Source organism: Hemiscyllium ocellatum, chromosome 7 (assembly GCF_020745735.1).
Source record: "Hemiscyllium ocellatum isolate sHemOce1 chromosome 7, sHemOce1.pat.X.cur, whole genome shotgun sequence".
Taxonomy (NCBI): domain Eukaryota; kingdom Metazoa; phylum Chordata; class Chondrichthyes; order Orectolobiformes; family Hemiscylliidae; genus Hemiscyllium; species Hemiscyllium ocellatum.
Window position 1 is genome coordinate 96,883,806 of NC_083407.1, and position 18,983 is coordinate 96,902,788.

Genomic DNA, 18,983 nt, shown 5'->3' on the forward strand with positions numbered 1-18,983 from the left:
GACAGTGGCAGCAGACACATGGGAACATCACCAGGTGCAAGTTCCCTTCCAAGCCACTCACCACCCTGACTTGAAAATATATCGCTGTTCCTTTGCTGGGCCAAAATCCTGGAGTTCCCTCCCTTATGGCATAGTAGGTCAACTTTACAGCACGTGGACTGCAGCAGTTTCAGAGGGCAGCTCGCCACCACCTTTTCAGGGACAGTTTGGGCAGATAATGAATGCTGGCCAGCCAGTGATGCACACATTCCATGAGTGAATGTTTTTTAAAAGTCACTGATTCGTCATAGCACCATTGTGAATACTGAGCACGATGATTGATGATGGATTTGACTGTCAGTTACAGCAGTGAGCAGTGCTTTCTCTCATGCAATAACAAAGTTCTTGTCCTGTCTCTAGACTTCAACCCCTGTGCATCAAGAGCCTGAGCAATAAAGAAGTGATCCAGGTGGTGGCTGGTGCATATCACTCATTGGCTTTAACTGCTAGGTCACAGGTAAGATTCATACCAGTTGCTCCATTTTTCTTAAGTGTCTTTAAGCTGAGACATCTAGGAAGTACCTTGTTTAAGCAAACAGGACATTGGTGAGGCCTCTTCTGGAATACTGTGATGAGTTCTGGTTTCCCAGTTATAGCAAGGATACTATTAAGCTGGACAGGATTCGGAAGAGATTTACCAGGATGTTGCTGTGTATGGAAGGTTGAGTTATAAAGAAAGGCTGGGTCTTTTTCACTGGAGCATAGGAGATTGAGAGATGACCTTATAGAAGTTTGTAAAATAATGAGGGGCATAGATAGGGTTAATAGTTGTTGTCTTTTCCCGAGTGTGGGGGATTTCTAGATGAGAGGGCGCACTTTTAAGATGAGACGAGAAAGATTTTAAAAAGACATGAGGGGCAAATGTTTTACACAGAGGGTGGTTGGCGTCTGGAATGAACTTCCTGTGGAAGTGGTGGGTACAGTTACAACGATTAAAAAACATTTGGATAATTACATGAGTAGGAAAGGTTTGGAAGGCTATGGGCCAGGAACAGGCAGGTGGGGCTAGTTAATTTGGCATGGACGGTCTATTTCTGTGCTGTTTCACTCTATGACAGACATGGTTTGACCTGAAAATGATGGGACAGATGTTCATAAATAAGGGCAGACAGGCAGTATAACGAGTTTTAATGCAATAATCATGGATTACTTCAATCTTCATATAAATTGAATAGGACAGATTAGCCTGAAAGATGAGTTCATGCACTATTTTTGGGGCAATTTCTTAGAGCAGTACATTCCCATGCAAGGGAACGGGCTCTGAGACCTGGTAAGGTGCAATGTAACAGGATTAGTTAACGACCCCACAGGAAAGGAGTCTCTAGGTGGCAGCTACATGATGATAGATTTTCACATTCATTCATTTCATGGTTAAGAAGTATGAATCTAAGTCCAGTGTGTTAATTTGTTTAAAAAAGAAGTACTTGAAGGCAAAGAGTTAGCTAAAGTGAACTGGGAATATTGGTTATAGGTGTGACAGAGGAACAAAAGACAGAAGAAAATTTGCCATTCTTACCTGAAATGGCCTAAGTGTAACTGCAGGGAGAAAGTGTTCATCATTTCTCAGTCCTGACGAAGGGCTTATGCCCGAAACATTGATCCTCCTGCTCCTCGGATGTTGCCTGACCTGCCGTGCTTTTCCAGCACCACACACTTGATCAAGTGTAACTAGAGACAGACTACAAGGCAGTGGAATCTTTACTGCCATTGAAACAGCTGAGCAATCCACTCAGTTGTATCAAGCCACTGTGAAGTCTAAACATAAAATGAGATTAGACCTGGGCACTCGAAAATTAAATGGTGAATGTAGCCTTGTTGAGCCTACAGTGTCTTCCTTACTAACATGTAGGGGCTTATGTCAAACCTGGGAGTACAGTCCAACAGACAAGTTAAATGTCAGCTTGACAGTCATGTTCAATAAATTACATCTTTAAATACCCCTTGCAGTGTCTAACACCAGGACGCTGGCAGTGCAGACCAACAGAGGTAACGGCATAGTGGTTCAACAGTCAGAAGATGTTGCCCTGGGAGTCTTCGCCGATTTACTCCAGACCCCATGAAATCATATGGCACCATGCCAACTGTGAGCTTGCTAGGGGTGATTGTTTAAAAATAAGGCATCACCTGTTCAAGACATTGACAAGGAAAAAATAATTTTCTCAGCAAATTGAGAGTCTTTGCATCTCTCTTCCAACAAAAGACAGTGATCAGAGAGCTTGAATTTTTTAAGGCAGAAGTATAGATCCTTGATTAGGAAGGGGATCAAACATTGGATCAGTGTTAGGTAGCAATGCAGATTTGAGTTTACAGTCAGATCAACCAAGACTTTATCAAATAACAGTATGCTCAAGGGGTTAAATGGCCCATTCCAGTTCCTAATTTGTAAGTTTGTATATGTGGCCAAGAAAATGTCTTGATGGTTATGATGTACTGAATCCAATCAGCCATTAGATCAGAACCAGTTCATGTTGAGCACAAATTGGAAGCAACAAAGATGCCATTGGCACAGGATACACTCTGGGTGGGAGATTCTAATGTCCAGCACCAAGAGTACTTGGTAGCACTAATGATGACCATGCTCATCGAGTCCTAAAGAACAAGGGCTGCTGGACAGATCTATGGCAGGTGGTAGGCAACCAACAAGATGGAGAAACACCCTTGAGCTTGTCCTCACTAATCTACCTCAGGCACATGCTTCTGTCCAATGCAGTAATGGTAGGAGTGGCCATTGCACAGCTCTTCTGGAGATGAAACCTCCATCTTCACATTGAGGATGTTCTTCATCATGTTGTATGGCACGACCACTAAGCTAAGTGGGATAGACTTGGAATATACCAAGCAGTAAAAAGTGAGGTCTGTAGATGCTGGAGATCAGAGCTGAAAATGTGTTGCTGGTTAAAGTGCAGCAGGTCAGGCAGCATCCAAGGAACAGGAAATTCGACGTTTTGGGCACAAGCCCTTCATCAGGAAGGGCCCTTCCTGATGAAGGGCTTGTGCCCGAAATGTCGAATTTCCTGTTCCTTGGATGCTGCCTGACCTGCTGCACTTTTAACCAGCAGAATATACCAAGCACTCAAGACTGGGCTACCATGAGATGCCTTGAGCTATCAGGAGCAGAATTGTATTCAACCAAAATCTGTAACCTTGTGAATTAGCCTATCCTGACGTCAACGTTACCATCAAGCTGATCAAATTCCTGCCTGAGTGAAGAATGTAGGGGGATGCCAGGAGCAGCACCAAGTATATCTAAAAGATGAAGTATGAAGCTACAATACAAGACTCCTTGATAGCAAGTAGTATGCAGTAAACAGAACTAAGCAATCCCACAACCAATGGATCAGATCTAAGCTCTGCTTCCAACCATATCCAGTTGTGAATGGAGGTAGACAATGAAATACTTCACCGGAGGTGTGTCTCCACAGATATTCATTTCAGTGATGGGGAAGCCCAGTGCATCAGTGCAAATCACCAGCCTGAAGTATTTACATTCACCTTCGGCAAGAAGTGTTAGGTGGGGTCCTCCTGACCTCCCCAGCATTGCAATGCCATTATTTAGCCAATTTGATTCACTCTACATGATATAGAGAAAACTATCTGGACTTCCAGAAGGCGTTTGATAAAATGCCACACAAAAGGTTAATTCAGAAGGTTGGATCATATGGGATTGGGTTAACTTATTAGCTTGGAAAGATGATTGGCTGATGGACAGAAGACAGAGAGTCAGGATAAATTTTTTTTCTCTGAATGGCAAGACGTAACTAGTGGGGTGCCGCAGGATTCGGTCCTTGGGCCCCAGCTATTTACAATCTAAATTAATGAATTGGATACAGGGATAGAAGGCTGTGTGGCCACATTTGCAGACTACACAAAAATAGACAGGACGATAAATTGCAATGAGAAAATAAGAACCTTACATATGGGATATAGATGGGTTAGGAGAGTGGGCTAAAATGTGGAAAATGAAGTTTAATATGGATAAGTGCGAAGTCATCCATTTGGGTCAAAAAAACGGGAAGGTGACCTCTTATCTTAATGGGGAGAGACTTTGTGGTGCTCGGTGCAGAGGGATCTGATGTGCTTGTTCATGAGTTGCAGAAAACTGCAGGTCCAGCAAATAATAAAGAAAGCAGATGGAATGTTGGCTTTTATAGAATATAAAAAGGTAAGGAAGTATTGTTGCAGCTATTCAAAGCATTGGTGAGACTGCACCTGGAGTATTGTGCACAGTTTTGGACCCCTTATTTGAGGAAAGATATAGTGGCATTGGAGGCAGTTCAGAGAAAGTTCACGAGATTGATCCCAAAGAGAGGGGTTTGTTGTAGGAAGAGAGATTGAATGGTTTAGGCCTATACTCTCTGGAATTTAGAAGAATGAGGGGAAATCAAATTGAGGTATCCAAGATGATAAAAGGTCTGGATAAAATAGATGTGGAGCAGACACTTCCTTGTGTGGAGCATTCTAAGCCGAGAGGTCATAGTCTTAAGATAAAGGGTAGCAACAGAGTTGAGGAGAAAATACTTCTCCCAAGGGTTGTGTATCTGTGGAATAGGCTACCTCAAAATGCAGTGGATGCTGGGACAGTAAGTAAATTTAAGGAGGAGTTAGACAGATTTTTAATTAGTAATGGGTTGAAGGGTTATGGGGAGAAGGCAGGAAAATGGAGTTGAGTAGCATATCAGCCATGATTGAATGGTGGCGTACTCAGTAGACCATAACGTCCTAATTCTGCTCCTATATCTTATAAACATATGAACTTATAAAAGCAGAATACTGTACAGGCTATGAACCCTGAAAGTATTCCAGAAATGGTAGCTCCAGAAGACTTGTGCTCCATAACTTGCTGCTCCCCTAGCCAAGCTAATCCAGTACAGCTACAATACTAGCATTTTTGATAGATTGGTCAAAATGAGGACAAGTATGTTTTTATCTCTTGTTAAGTCCCTCACCACCTGCTGCAGACCCAGGTGGTTTGATGAGAAGAATGATTATAATCCCTACAGTGTGGAAACAGGCCCTTCGGCCCAACAAGTCCACACTGACCCTCTGTAGAGTAACCCATCCAGACCCATTCCCCCTTGACTAATGCACCTAACACTATGGGCAACTTAGCATGGCCAATCCACCTAAACTGCACATCTTTGGAGTGTGGGAGGAAACCGGAACACCCAGAGGAAACCCATACAGGCATGGTGAGAACGTGCAAACTCTACACAGACAGTCACCAGAGGCTGGAATTGAACCTGGGTCCTTGAACCTGTGAGGCAGCAGTGCTAACCATTGAGCCACCATGCCACCCCTAGCAGCTATGTCATTTAGGACTTGGCCATCTAGATCAGTATCAGTGCTAACAAGTTACTCTTAGTGGTCATTTCAAATTCCTTACCAGAATACAGTCTGCATCTTCATCAACCTCAGTATGAGAGTACTTTCAACAAGGAGGAGACTGATATATCAGCTGAGGGGGTGTGGGACCTGATAATGAGTAGAAGGACTCCTTGGTCAAGTTTGACTTCATGTTGAGGACAGCTACCTCCTGACTGCACAGCACTGTGCCCATCCTGCTAGCAGAACAGGACATTGCTAGGATGGTGTTGTCTGGGTCACTATGCCTGAGATATGATTCCTTGAATATGACTACATCAGGCTTTTTTTTGACTGGTGAAACAGCTCTCCCAGTTCTGGTACTAGCACCTCAGATGTTAGTCAAGAGGACTTTGCAGGATAGATAGACTGTTTGTTGTTGTTAAGAGGGATGGAACATTCTCCACTTATCTGGATGAGTCCAGGTCATTAAGCTCAATATCATCCAGAACCACCTTCAACATTCACTGTCTCGCCGACTGATCCTTCCCACTCCCAATAATTAACAAATATATATTCTGTCAGGTTTTGAACTAATAATTCCTCCATATACGTTGGCCGGGGTTGGCAAAAAACACCAGTATGCCTTGGCTGTTAGGCAAAGCTGTCCATAGCAGTTCTACAGAATCGCCGCCATCTTGCCGAGTCTGTCTTGCCAACTGATGCACATGGGCAGCAGTATGTACCATCTACTAGATGCATTGCAGCAATTCACAATGGATCCTTCATAAATAATCTCCAAACCCATGACCTGCATTATCTCAAGGGACAAGGACAGCTGATGCATGGGAATCACACCTCCTTCAAGTTCCCCTCCAAGCCACACACCATCCTGAGTTGGAGGTATTTCCGTGTTCCTTCATTGTTGCCAAGTCAAAATCCTGGAACACCGAAGTACAATTTTGGGTTTTACAAGCACATGCATGAGATTCATGAAGTGGAGCAACACATAAAATCTCTTGAGTATCTAAAAATTGTTCTGTAGTGTTTCAGGCTTGGTTTGTATTCCACAGAGATGTAAGCATATAAAGGCTAAAGTTGATTTCTCTTATCCACAATTTTCTTCCTACAGGTGTATTCATGGGGCAGCAACACCCATGGACAACTTGGCCACACAGAGTCACCCACCATCATGCCTCGCCTAGTCAAGGTACAGTTCAGCTGCTGAAAAAGTTCAAAAATATGAACCTATGTCTAAAATCTGTTACAGAAGCATACTCAGAAGCAGTTAACATAGATAAACCAGATAAAGCATCCATTTTGAAGATTACTAGCCCAATACTTGGTCAGTGCTAGATTCGGTGACTTCAGCTGAGCCTCAGTGAACCTGAAGAGTGGAGATGAAGATCTGCCAGGGCTCCCCTTTGCTTATCACTGTAGAGTTACATTATGTAGTTGTTGGGTCAGAAAAGGGGCAGGTTTTGCTGCTGCGCAGAATTCATTAAGCTATCAACATTGATGGTCTCGCTTACAAAACAAGTGAGGGTAGCAGTAGCAGCAGTTGGCACCCATGGAAACGCTATGCTTTTGAGAGTTGACTTCTACAGGAAAAACTTAACCTGTTCATTGATGCCCAGTTTGGGTTGTGCCAGGGCCACTCAGCTCCTGACCTCATTACAGCCTTAGTTCAAACATGGACAAAAGAGCTGAATTTCAGAGGTAAGTGAGGGAAGAGTGATAACCCTTGACTTCAAGGTCACATTTGACTGAGTGTGGCATCAAGGAACTCTAGCACAAATTAGTATCTGGGGGAAAATTCTCTGCTGGTTGGATCATACCTGATACATAGAAATATAGTTATGGTTGTTGGAGTTCAGTCATTTCAGCTGCAGAACATCTCTGCAGGAGTTTCTCAGGGTAGTGTCCTAGGCACAATCATCTTCAGCTGCTTCAATAACCTGTCCATCAGGAGTGTGATGTTCACCAATGATTGCACCATGTTCAGCACCTTCCATGGCTCCTCAGACATTGAAGCAGTCAGTGTTCAAATGTAACAAAATCTTGACAATATCCAGGCTTGGGCTGACGAGCGGCAAGTAACAATCGCACCACATGGATGCCAGGAAATGACCATCTCCAATATGAGCTAATCTAACTACCATTCAATGGTGTTACCATCACTCAATCTCCCACTATTAACATCCTGGGGGTTACCATTCACCAGAAACTCAACTGGACTCACCACAAACACAGTGGCTACAAGAGCAGGTTAGAGACTTGCAATACTGAAGTGAGTAACTCACCTCCTAACTCCTCAAAGCCTGACCATAATTTACAAGGCACAAGTCAGGAATATGATGCAACCCCGTAATTGTCTGGCTGGCTGCAGCTCCAATAACACCCAAGAAACTTGACACCATCCAGGACACAGCAGTCTGCTTGATTGGTAGCAGACTTAAAAAAAAGGACCAGGGGTGCAACATGTACCAGGAAATAGAGAAGGCATGTCAGAAAGGCAAGGTCACGGTGATCATGGGAGACTTCAATACGCAGGTGGACTGGGTAAATAATGTTGCCAGTGGATCCAAAGAAAGGGAATTCATGGAATGCTTACAGGATGGCTTTTTGGAACGGCTTGTCATGGACCCCACAAGGGAGCAGGCTATTCTGGACCTAGTGCTATCTAATGAACCAGACTTTATAAAAAATCTTAAAGTAAGGGAACACTTAGGAAGCAGCGATCATAATATGGTAGAGTTCAGTCTGCAGTTTGAAAGAGAGAAGGCAAAATCGGATGTAATGGTGTTACAGTTAAATAAAGGTAATTATGAGGGCATGAGAGAGGAACTGACGAAAATAGACTGGAAGTAGAGCCGAGCAGAGAAGAGAGTAGAACATAAATGGCAGGAGTTTGTGGGTGTAATTGAGGACACTGTATAGAGGTTCATCCCCAAGAAAAGAAAGATTATCCGGGGAGGGATTAGACAGCCATGGCTGACAAAGGAAGTCAGGAAATGTATTAAAGAAAAAGAGAGATCCTATAAAGTGGCCAAGTGCAATGGGAAGTCAGAAGATTGGGAAGGCTACAAAAACAAACAGAGGATAACAAAGAGAGAAATAAGGAAGGAGTGGATCAAATATGAAGGTAGGCTAGCCAGTAATATTAGAAATGATAGTAAAAGTTTCTTTCAATACATAAGAAACAAACGACAGGCAAAAGTAGACATTGGGCCACTTCAAACTGATGCTGGAAGCCTAGTGATGGGAGATAAGGAAATAGCAGGAGAACTTAATAAGTACTTTGCAGCAGTCTTCACAGTGGAAGACATGAGTAATATCTCAACAATTAAACGGAGTCGGGGGCTGAATTGAGTATAGTTGCCATTACAAAAGAGAAAGTGCTAGAAAAGCTAAAAGGTCTTAAAATTGATAAATCTCCTGGCCCCGATGGGATACATCCTAGAGTTCTGAGGGAGGTGGCTGAGGAAATAGCGGAGGCATTGGTTGAGATCTTTCAAAAGTCACTGGAGTCAGGGAAAGTCCCGGATGATTGGAAGATCGCTGTTGTAACTCCCTCGTTCGAGAAAGGATCAAGACAAAAGATGGAAAATTATAGGCCAATTAGCCTAACCTCGGTTGTTGGTAAAATTCTAGAATCCATCATAAAGGATGAGGTTTCTAAATTCTTGGAAGAGCAGAGTCAGATTAGAACAAGTCAACATGGATTTAGTAAGGGGAGGTCGTGCCTGACAAACCTGATGGAATTCTTTGAAGAGGTGACAAGTAGGTTAGACCAGGGAAACCCAGCGGATGTGGTCTATCTAGACTTCCAAAACGCCTTTTATAAGGTGCCACACGTGAGGCTGCTGAGCAAGGTGAGGGCCCATGGTGTTCGAGGTGAGCTACTGGTATAGATTGAGGATTGGCTGTCTGACAGAAGTCAGAGAGTTGAGATAAAAGGTTATTTTTTGGAATGGCAGCCGGTGACAAGTGGTGTCCCACAGGGTTCAGTGTTGGGGCCACAGCTGTTCACATTATATATTAATGATCTGGATGAAGGGACTGGGGGGCATTCTAGCGAAGTTTGCCGATGATACGAAGTTAGGTGGTCAGGCAGGTAGTACTGAGGAAGTGGGTAGGCTGCAGAAGGATCTAGACAGTTTGGGAGAGTGGTCCAGGAAATGGCTGATGGAATTCAATGTGAGCAAATGTGAGGTCTTGCATTTTGGAAAAAAGAATACAAGCATGGACTACTTTCTAAACGGTGAGAAAATTCATGAAACCAAAGTACAAAGAGATCTGGGAGTGCTAGTCGAGGATTCTGTAAAGGTAAACATGCAGATTGAGTCCATGATTAAGAAAGTGAATGCAATGTTGTCATTTATCTCAAGAAGGTTGAAATATAAAAGCACCGTTGTGCTACTGAGACTTTATAAAGCTCTGGTTAGGCCCCATTTGGAGTACCGTGTCCAGTTTTGGTCCCCACACCTCAGGAAGGACATACTGGCACTGGAGCGTGTCCAGCAGAGATTCACACGGATGATCCCTGGAATGGTAGGTCTAACATACGAGGAACGGCTGAGGATCCTGGGATTGTATTCATTGGAGTTTAGAAGATTAAGGGGAGATCTAATAGAAACTTACAAGATGGCTTGGAAAGGGTGGACGCTAGGAAATTGTTTCCGTTAGGCAAGGAGATTAGGACCCGTGGACACAGCCTTAGAATTGGAGGGGGTAACTTCAGAACAGAAATGCGGAGACATTTCTTCAGCCAGAGAGTGGTGGGCCTGTGGAATTCATTGCCGCGGAGTGCAATGGAGACCAGGACGCTAATGTCTTCAAGACAGAGATTGATAAATTCTTGATGTCACAAGGAGTTAAGGGCTATGGGGACGATGCAGGTAAGTGGAGTTGAAATGCCCATCAGCCATGATTGAATGGCAGAGTGGACTCGATGGGCTGAATGGCCTTACTTCCACTCTTATGTCTTATGGTCTTAAGCATCCACTCCCTCCATACTGAAGTTCAGTAGCAGCAGCAGCAGCAGCAATGTGTACAATCTACAAGATGCATTGCAGTAGTCATCAAAGATCCTGAGACAGAAACTACCAAATCCATGACCACTTCCATTTAGAAGGGCAAGGGCACCAGATTCATGGGACACCACCACATGCGAGTTTCCCTCCAACTATTCCCCACCCTGACTTGAAACATATTGCCGTTCTTTTGCTGTAGCTGGGTCAAAATCATAGAATTCCTCCCTAATGGCAATGTAGAACAACTAACAGCATATGGACTGCAGCAGTTCAAGAAGGCAGCTCACCACCACCTTCTCAAACACAACTAGGGATGGGCAAAAATCCTGGCCTGCCAGCGATGCCCACGACCCATGTGTGAATAAAAAAAAGGGGACAATGGACATTAAAAAGTGGCATATTTTTTGATGATGTAAGTTGGTCTAGGAAGTGATAGACTCACACCAATAAATACTGAGGGATACTGTTCATCCCATCAGACTGCAGATAGTCAGTCACCACTGTTGACCTATTTGCTATCAAATCCACCTGTGTGAGTGACAATCTGAGGGGACTGTAGACTAAGTGCAAGGTTTTTTTTCAGTCTTTACTGCTTTGTTTTCAATAATGCACCTTACATCAGTTGATCTCTAGCTAAAACTCCATTTCAGAGGTATTGACATAGCTCTGGAGTCATGCATAGGCCATACTGGGTAAGGTTGGTACATTTTCTCCACTAAAAAGAATGTTTGGGAAGCAGATGGGTTTTATAAAAATGTCAGTACTGGTCACTTACCACTGTGATGTATTATAGTTAGAGTATGTTATGTTGAAACAGTGTCCCTTTAAGGGTGAGTCATCAGTCAGTTTTATAGGCTTGCTCAGATTTGTTTCAGTTTCTTACAGAGTGCACACTTTCAGAATAAAGATTTTTTTTTGGGCTGCAGCAAATGACAAGTTAAAATGTTCTTTATTTCTTACTGGAGGCTAGTAACTGCCCAGCACAGAATAATGTTGTTATGACACGGGGTAAACCCCTCTGCTAATTTAAAATGGCACGGTGAATTGGCCATGCTAAATTGCCCGTAGTGTTAGGTACATTAGTCAGAGGGCAATGGGTCTGGGTGGGTTACTCTTCAGAGGGTCGGTGTGGACTTGTTGGGCTGAAGGGCATGTTTCCACACTGCAGGGAATCTAATCTGAATCTAATCTAAAACAGCCACACAGAAAAGATTCACCTAGTGTTGTAATCTGTTAAAATTTGAGAGGCAAAGACTTATCCCAGAAATCACTATTTAAAGTATAAATTAACAACTTTATTCTTGAAGTCAACAGAATATTAAAACCAACAACTATTTATAACTCCTTTCTGTTAAACCGATCTTTTACCTCCCACTCTACAAACTAGTCTGATTAAAAAAAAACTCAACTTTCAAAACAAGTCAGCTGTTGAGTCTTCTCTTTGTATCTTCCTCTGTAGGTTTTCCTCATCGTCTTTTCGATGTTCTGCTGCGCAAACTTCTTATAGCTCAGAGGGCTGTTCTGCTGGCAGTCAGTACGTGTGGGTGGCTTGGCAGTTCTCCCTCAACTGTTCAAAAATGTCCGATTCTATACCCCAAAACATCGGATCGTTTCATTGGTTTTAATATTATCAAAATACTAAATTCAAACTCAATTGGATTTTGCTAACTTGAGGCATAATTTAAACTGATTGGCCAAATTTGAATTTGCTTTTATCTCATGGTAACACAGCTGATGCTAGCTGTTTCGACCAAATGTTATATTGGTACCTTGTTCAGAACACTGTGCTGTGTCGGGTAGGCCTTGCTAGCTTTTCAGCTCTCTTAAAGGTACAGGACCTCTATACCATCATTACAATAACCAATACATCTGATTTCCAGATATTTTTAAAATCACAAATTAAATTTGATTTCATATTTTCTGAATTATGAGATACATGATAAATCATGATTGGTGGTTAAATACTGGCCAGGACAAGAGGAAGCCTTCCCTACTTTTCTTCAACATCATACTATGGGAAGTTTTACATTTACCCACACTGGACAATGGTTAATATTGCATCTGAAAGATGGCATCTGTGAAAGTGCAGCAGTGAAGTGTCATCCAAGAACATGGACTAAAGTCTCTATAAAGGAGCCTGTACCTACAATCTTTAGACTCAGAGGTGAAAGAGTTCCCGAGTCAGATGGAATTAAAGTGAATGAAGGAATGAAGCATACTCCTAGTGTTGCGATGCTGTGGAAGTGGGTTCAAGTCTCATCTACAGCAGAGGTGTCTTGGTATCATAGAGATGTACACCACAGAAACAGACCCTTTGATCCAACTCGTCCATGCCAACCAGATATCCTAACTAAACAAGTCCCATTTGCCAGCACTTGGCCCATATCCCTCTAAACCCTTCCTATTCAAATATCCATCCAGATGCCTTTTAAATGCTGTAATTGTACCAGTCTCCACCACTTCTTCTGGCAGCTCATTCCATACATGCATCACCCCCTGTGTGAAAAAGTTGCCCCTTAGGTCCCTTTTATATCTTTCCACTCTTACCTCAACCTATGCCCTCGAGTTCTGGACTCCCCCACATCAGGGAAAAGACCTTGTCTATTTATCCTAACCATGCCCCTCATCATTTTATAAACCTCTATAAGGTCATCCCTTAACCTCCGACACTCCAGGGAAAATCTCCTATTCAGCCTTTCCCTATAGCTCAAATCTTCCAACCTTAGCAACATCCTCGTAAATCGTTTCTGAACCCTTTCAAGTTTCACAACATCCTTGCAATAGGAGGGAGACCAGAATTGCACGCAATATTCCAAAAGTGGCCTAACCAATGTCCTGTGCAGCTGCAACATGACCTCCCAACTCCTGTACTCAATACTCTGACCAATAAAGGAAAGCATACCAAATGCCTTCTTCACTATCCTATCTACCTGTGACTCCACTTTCAAGGAACTATGAACCTGCACTCCAAGGTCTCTTTGTTCAGCAACACTCCTCGGGACCTTACGATTAAGTGTGTAAGTCCTGCTCTGATTTGCTTTTCCAAATGCAGCACCTCACATTTAGAATAGGATGATTAAAAATATCCAATCCGATTGTCAACTGTCAAAATCTGAAATAAGCATTCCATGGTTTTAATCACCCATTAATGCTGAATGATGGAGACCAATGCAGTCCCTCACTTACTGAAAATGTGTTGCTGGAAAAGCGCAGCAGGTCAGGCAGCATCCAAGGAACAGGAAATTCGACGTTTCGGGCATAAGCCCTTCATCAGGAATGATGAAGGGCTTATGCCCGAAACGTCGAATTTCCTGTTCCTTGGATGCTGCCTGACCTGCTGCGCTTTTCCAGCAACACATTTTCAGCTCTGATCTCCAGCATCTGCAGTCCTCACTTTCTCCTCCAGTCCCTCACTTACTCCAGTTGTCCATCACCTCCACCCTTGTTGATTTGCACTGGTTTCCTGTCTCCAGACAGATGGTATTAAAAATATTCATGCTAATCCACTAATCTTGATGGCCTTACTCACCTGAACACTAAATCTTTTCTGGCAGTTTCAGATTCTTTTTTCTGTATCCCTTACTTCTACACTCTCCCTTCATTGATGGGACATTCAATTATTTTGATCCTGCATCAGTAACTCCCCCATCCCAGTCACTCGACTTCTGCATCTCCCACCTCAACTTTCTACTTGTTATAGATTTCACTCCCCAAACTTTTGGTCACTTTTCCCAAAACAGCCATGTAGGTTTGGCACTTGATCTCGTTCTGTGAGCAGTTGTCACTACTGACCAGCACGTTATTTAAGATTGCTCCTCTTGGGTTTGGTTTGCTGCTGCTGTCCTGTTAGTGTGGGATCTACAGGCAGACCTTGATCTGGTATGTGTTCCGACCCCAACTGATCATAATCCAGGACAAGCAAAATCCCAAAATGAAGCCTATTTTGATTGAAAAAGATAGAACTAAAAATAAATGAATTTAAAAATAAACACAAAATCGATGACAACCATGATAGTCACTGAATAGGAAGCTGCTAATGTACGTTTACTAAAAAATAAAACTTATCTTACACAAAAGAAAAATAAGCTATTTCACACCATGGAAGAGCTATTTGAAACAATCATAGAGTCAGAGTATCATACAACACAGAAGAGGTGCGTCTGCCCATCAAGTTTGTGCTGACCGATCTACACTAACCAACATTCAGCCCCAATCCTTGAACGTTATGATATTCAAGTGCTCATCCATGTACTTTAAAGATTGTGAGGTTTCCCATCTTTACAGCCTTCCCAAGTTTTCAGATTCCCATTGCCCTCTGGGTGAAAAAAAATTCCCTCAATTCCCTCTAAACCTCCTCCCTTCCACCCTAAAATTATGTGCCTTCATGATTGATCTTTCAACAAAGGGAAACAGCTACTTCCTATCTACCTTGTCCATGCCCCTCAATCAGGTCACCCTCGGCCTTCTCTGCTTTAAAGAAGACAATCCAGAGTTATCCAGCCTTCCTTTAACCTGAAATACTCCAACTCAGGCAATCTCCTGGTGCGTCCCTCCTGTTCAATCACATCTTTTCATTAACCAGAACTGCTCACAGTACTGGGACCTCTTCCCTTCTCACTCCAGGAATTTCTTCCCTTGTCCCCTCTCTGCCTGCCTCCACCATCCCCTCACCCCACCACTGAACCCTGTTCAAAATCACAGTGCATGCACAGTACTGCACTTGTGCATTTAGAGACATAGATTCACACAGCATAGAAACAGACCTTTCGGTCCAACTAGTCCAAGCCAACCATGTTCCCAAATTAAACTAGACCCTCTTGCCTGTGTTTAGTCCATTTCTGTCCAAACCTTTCCTTTTTATGTACTTATCCAAATATCTTTTAAACATTGAAACTGTATCTGTATCACCGTGTCCTCTATAGTTCATTCCACACACTAACTACTCCCTGTGTCAAAAGGTTGCCCCTCCTGTACTTTTTAAAATCTTTCTCCTCTCACCTTAAAAAATATGCCATCTAATTTTGAACTTGCCCACCTTCAGGAAAAGACCTTAGCTATTCACCTTATTTGGGCCTTTCATGATTCTATAGACTTTTATTAGGTCACCCTTCAACCTCCTGCACTCCAATGAAAGAAGTCCCGTTCTATCGATATAACTCAAAGCCTCTTTTCCTGGCGACTTCCTGGTAAATCTGTTCTGAGCCCTCTCCAGTTTAATAATAATAAGTTCCTTCCTATAACTTCCGGTCAAGATGGCGGCAGAGTAGGACACTCCAATCAAAGCTCATTTGGTCTCCTTCTCTTCCCCCCCCCCAACTTAGTTCCTCAATGGGTCTCAGCCTGATGTTCCCGCACCGTGCGGTAGGTCCTAGTCTGGTTTCTTGGTGGCTTATGGCATCTCTCAGCCTGATCTCTTCGCAGTTTGTGCTGCATGACACCACATGTAAAGTTTACATGGTGACGTATTGTGTGTGGAACTGTGCACATGCATGTTCCTGAATGAGCACGCAGTCAGCAAACAGTCCATGTCAGAAGTAAAGATTCAACCTTTTTACCCTCAACAACAACCTCACAGATACTCAAACCTCAGTGAAGCGTCATCCTGTGTCCACTTCACATTTCCTTGTTCAGTTGACATACCTGTTATAAGTTTCTCGCTTCTAAATACTTCCAGAGCAAACTTGGATTTTCTCTACCCTCAACTTCCAGCAATTTTCTATTTCTGGATATTTTCTCTCAAGCCACTTGGCATCCCTTCTCCTTTGTTCTCCCTCTAAACACTGAACTGTTCACCTCAAGCTCTACTCCAAGGTTATAAAACCCCTCATTCAAAATGCCTGCATCAATAAACTTGAAGCAGGACAGCACCAATCTCAAATCTAAAATGAAACTAACACCAGATCTCCCTTCTTAATGTACACAACATAGAAATACAAATCAAATTTCAGGCTTTGCATTATAATCCAAATTTCCAAGTAATTGTAACAAGATATTCATGAAACTTCATCTCATGGAAGAGAAAATACTTGATAGTTTAACGAGAAGCTGCTTTCCTAATGATACAGTTTATTGTGAGTTAGGTACAAGTTATACTGATATGATAGATATTACAAAAACTTATGAGGAGGAACTGGACAGTAAGTCTTACTCTTCAGAGATCCTCAGCTGTTCTCCCATCAAGCCTGTAAAACATCATAGTAGGTGGTACTTAAAGCTCTCCAGTATTAATCCTTTCAGACTTTTACACAAAAGCTGGTTTTCTCTACTATCTTTCCCCTTCAGATGTCTTCCTAAATTAAAATGCTTTATATTAGGAGTCAGTTGTCCATGTAACTGCGCACCTGTAACTATCAGTGCTTAAGAGGAGAGGAGAAAAACATTGAATTACATTTAAAGAGACTAGGCTACTATTGAACATTGATGTAGAATTTAGCCATTCTGAAAACAAATAACCTGACTCAAATATTTTCCTCATGCAGTTTCCAGAGGGTGTCCGTGTGTGGGATATAGCAGCAGGGCAAGAACATTCCCTTTTTTTGACCGATGGTGAATCCTTCCAGCCCAATGTCTATTACAGTGGACAACAAGTGTCGCAAGGGACCAGGACCACTGAACGTGCTCATTCTTGCACCCAGAAACCAATGCTTCTGGCAGACTGTAGTAAGGCAAGTGAAACTTAACATTTGTTATTATTCAATTGGGTATATATGATGAACCTAGACAATTACAGTTGGTTCTGCTATAATGTGCATTTCTTCAATGCGAATTGGCTATAACAAGATTGAAGAATGTAGACCATGATTTGTAGAATGTGAACTTTCCTTACTTGTATTGGCTATAATGCAATCCGGTCCCATTAGCTTAAATGGTATTAGCCGATTTTTCTTATAACGTGGAATCGTACAGGAACTGAACTATCGCGTTATATCAGAACAGACTGTACTGAAGGGAAATCACACCACTAGAACATTTAAAATGGATTTTTAATGGATTGTAATGATCTGCCAAGAAAAATGATAACGCAAGAATAGGAAAAATACAAATTACAATTGGCTCTTAGCCAGGATGTTGTGTTGATTTAGACAAGAGGGTGGTTAGCTTGTGGAACGAGCTTCCTTCATATGTAATGAATGCAGGCATAGTTACAATGTTTAAAAGACACTTAGGTACATGCATGAATAAGAAAGGTATGGAGAGATATGGGCCAGGAGCAGGCAGGTGGGACTAGTTTCGTTGGGATTTTGTTTGGCACGGACTGGTTGGACTGAAGGGTCTGTTTCTGTGCTGTGTGATTCAGTGATTTATAAATTAAGAATAATTGGATTGGATGGTTATCTAGGATAGAGGAAGATATCAGAAAGGAGTGAGCTGCAGGGCAAACTAAGGCTCACTTAGAGCGCATGTGCATAAATGCAAACAAATGCTGAGTAGATAATGTTGATAACCTGCAGGTACAGTTAGCTCCTGGGATTGCAATATCGTGGCAGTATTGCAACAAAGAGCTGGTCCACACAAGGGGAGAATTTGACCATATTCTGGGCTATAGTGCGTTCAAGAAAGATTCACAAAGGAATAATAGGTGTTCATATTGATAACAGATCTCATTACAGCTTTGAAGAGGGAATGATGTATTTGAGAAATTCAAAGATAGAATCTATCTGGTTAGAAATAAACAACAGTAGAGAATCTCAAACTACAAGGTGTATGTTATAGGCCTCCAAATAACTGAAAGGGGACTATTGAACACATTTCCAGGAAGATTATAGAAAAGTGCAAGGAATTTAGAGTCGTGATCATGGGGTATTCAATAAACTTGAAAACAACAATTAAAAGGAAAAAAAAGGGAGGAATTCCTTTTATCAATGTATTTTCAATCCAGTGAAGAAAAGAAGCAATGTGTAATTTAGTTTGAAGAACAAATCGAGATGTTTCTCTGATGTAGCATTTGTGGAACAGTGATCACCATCAAGTTTAGAGAAGTTATGAAAATAACGTGTATCAAAGATTGAGGCACTTGAGTGAATAAAGCACTAGTTTCAATGATTTGGAATGAGAGATAGAGGTCAATAAGTAAACGAGCATGGGTTACCTTCAAAGAAGCAAGAGTTTAGATACAGACTAGACACATTCCCACATGGAGGAAAAGGCAAGGCACCTGAGCTTCTTCAATAACTAATGAAACAAATTGGAGGCTTTTGGTAATTATCAGTTCTCTGCTAAGTTATAAACCCAAGTTGGATTTAAAAAGCACAGGAGAAAAACAAAAGAGGAAATAAGGGTAAAGTAAATGTATGGGAACATTTTAGCAAGTGTCAAAGGAGAACCAAACTGTCTCAATCATCTGCATAATCAAAATAATTAGGGAGCAAAAAGGAGTTTTCTTTTGGAGGTGGAAATTAAAATTCAAATATTAAGTAATTTATATCTATCTTCACTAAAGAATGGATGCTGTCATAAATACAGGAAGGAAGAATATTATCAAGGAAAAAAATAGAAGCATGTTGTAATACTTAATGTTATAATAACTTCTGTGGAACCAACTAGAACTAGCTAATGGTTGGAGTGGAGTGTTGCCACCAACCCAATGAGATTGAATCTGAGAAACTA

General features: G+C 42.1%; 1 protein-coding gene across 4 annotated transcripts in view; it reads left to right on the top strand.

Annotated features, from left to right (window-relative positions):
- The window catches only part of als2b (alsin Rho guanine nucleotide exchange factor ALS2 b), a 125,950-nt gene that overhangs the window by 34,621 nt on the left and 72,346 nt on the right, over nucleotides 1–18,983 (top strand). For all 4 annotated transcript variants that reach the window (XM_060827540.1, XM_060827542.1, XM_060827541.1 and 1 more), the window contains exons 6-8: nucleotides 400–496; nucleotides 6,473–6,550; nucleotides 16,856–17,041. In XM_060827540.1, the coding sequence (XP_060683523.1) occupies nucleotides 400–496; nucleotides 6,473–6,550; nucleotides 16,856–17,041 (361 nt within the window). The remainder of the gene's footprint in view (nucleotides 1–399; nucleotides 497–6,472; nucleotides 6,551–16,855; nucleotides 17,042–18,983) is intronic.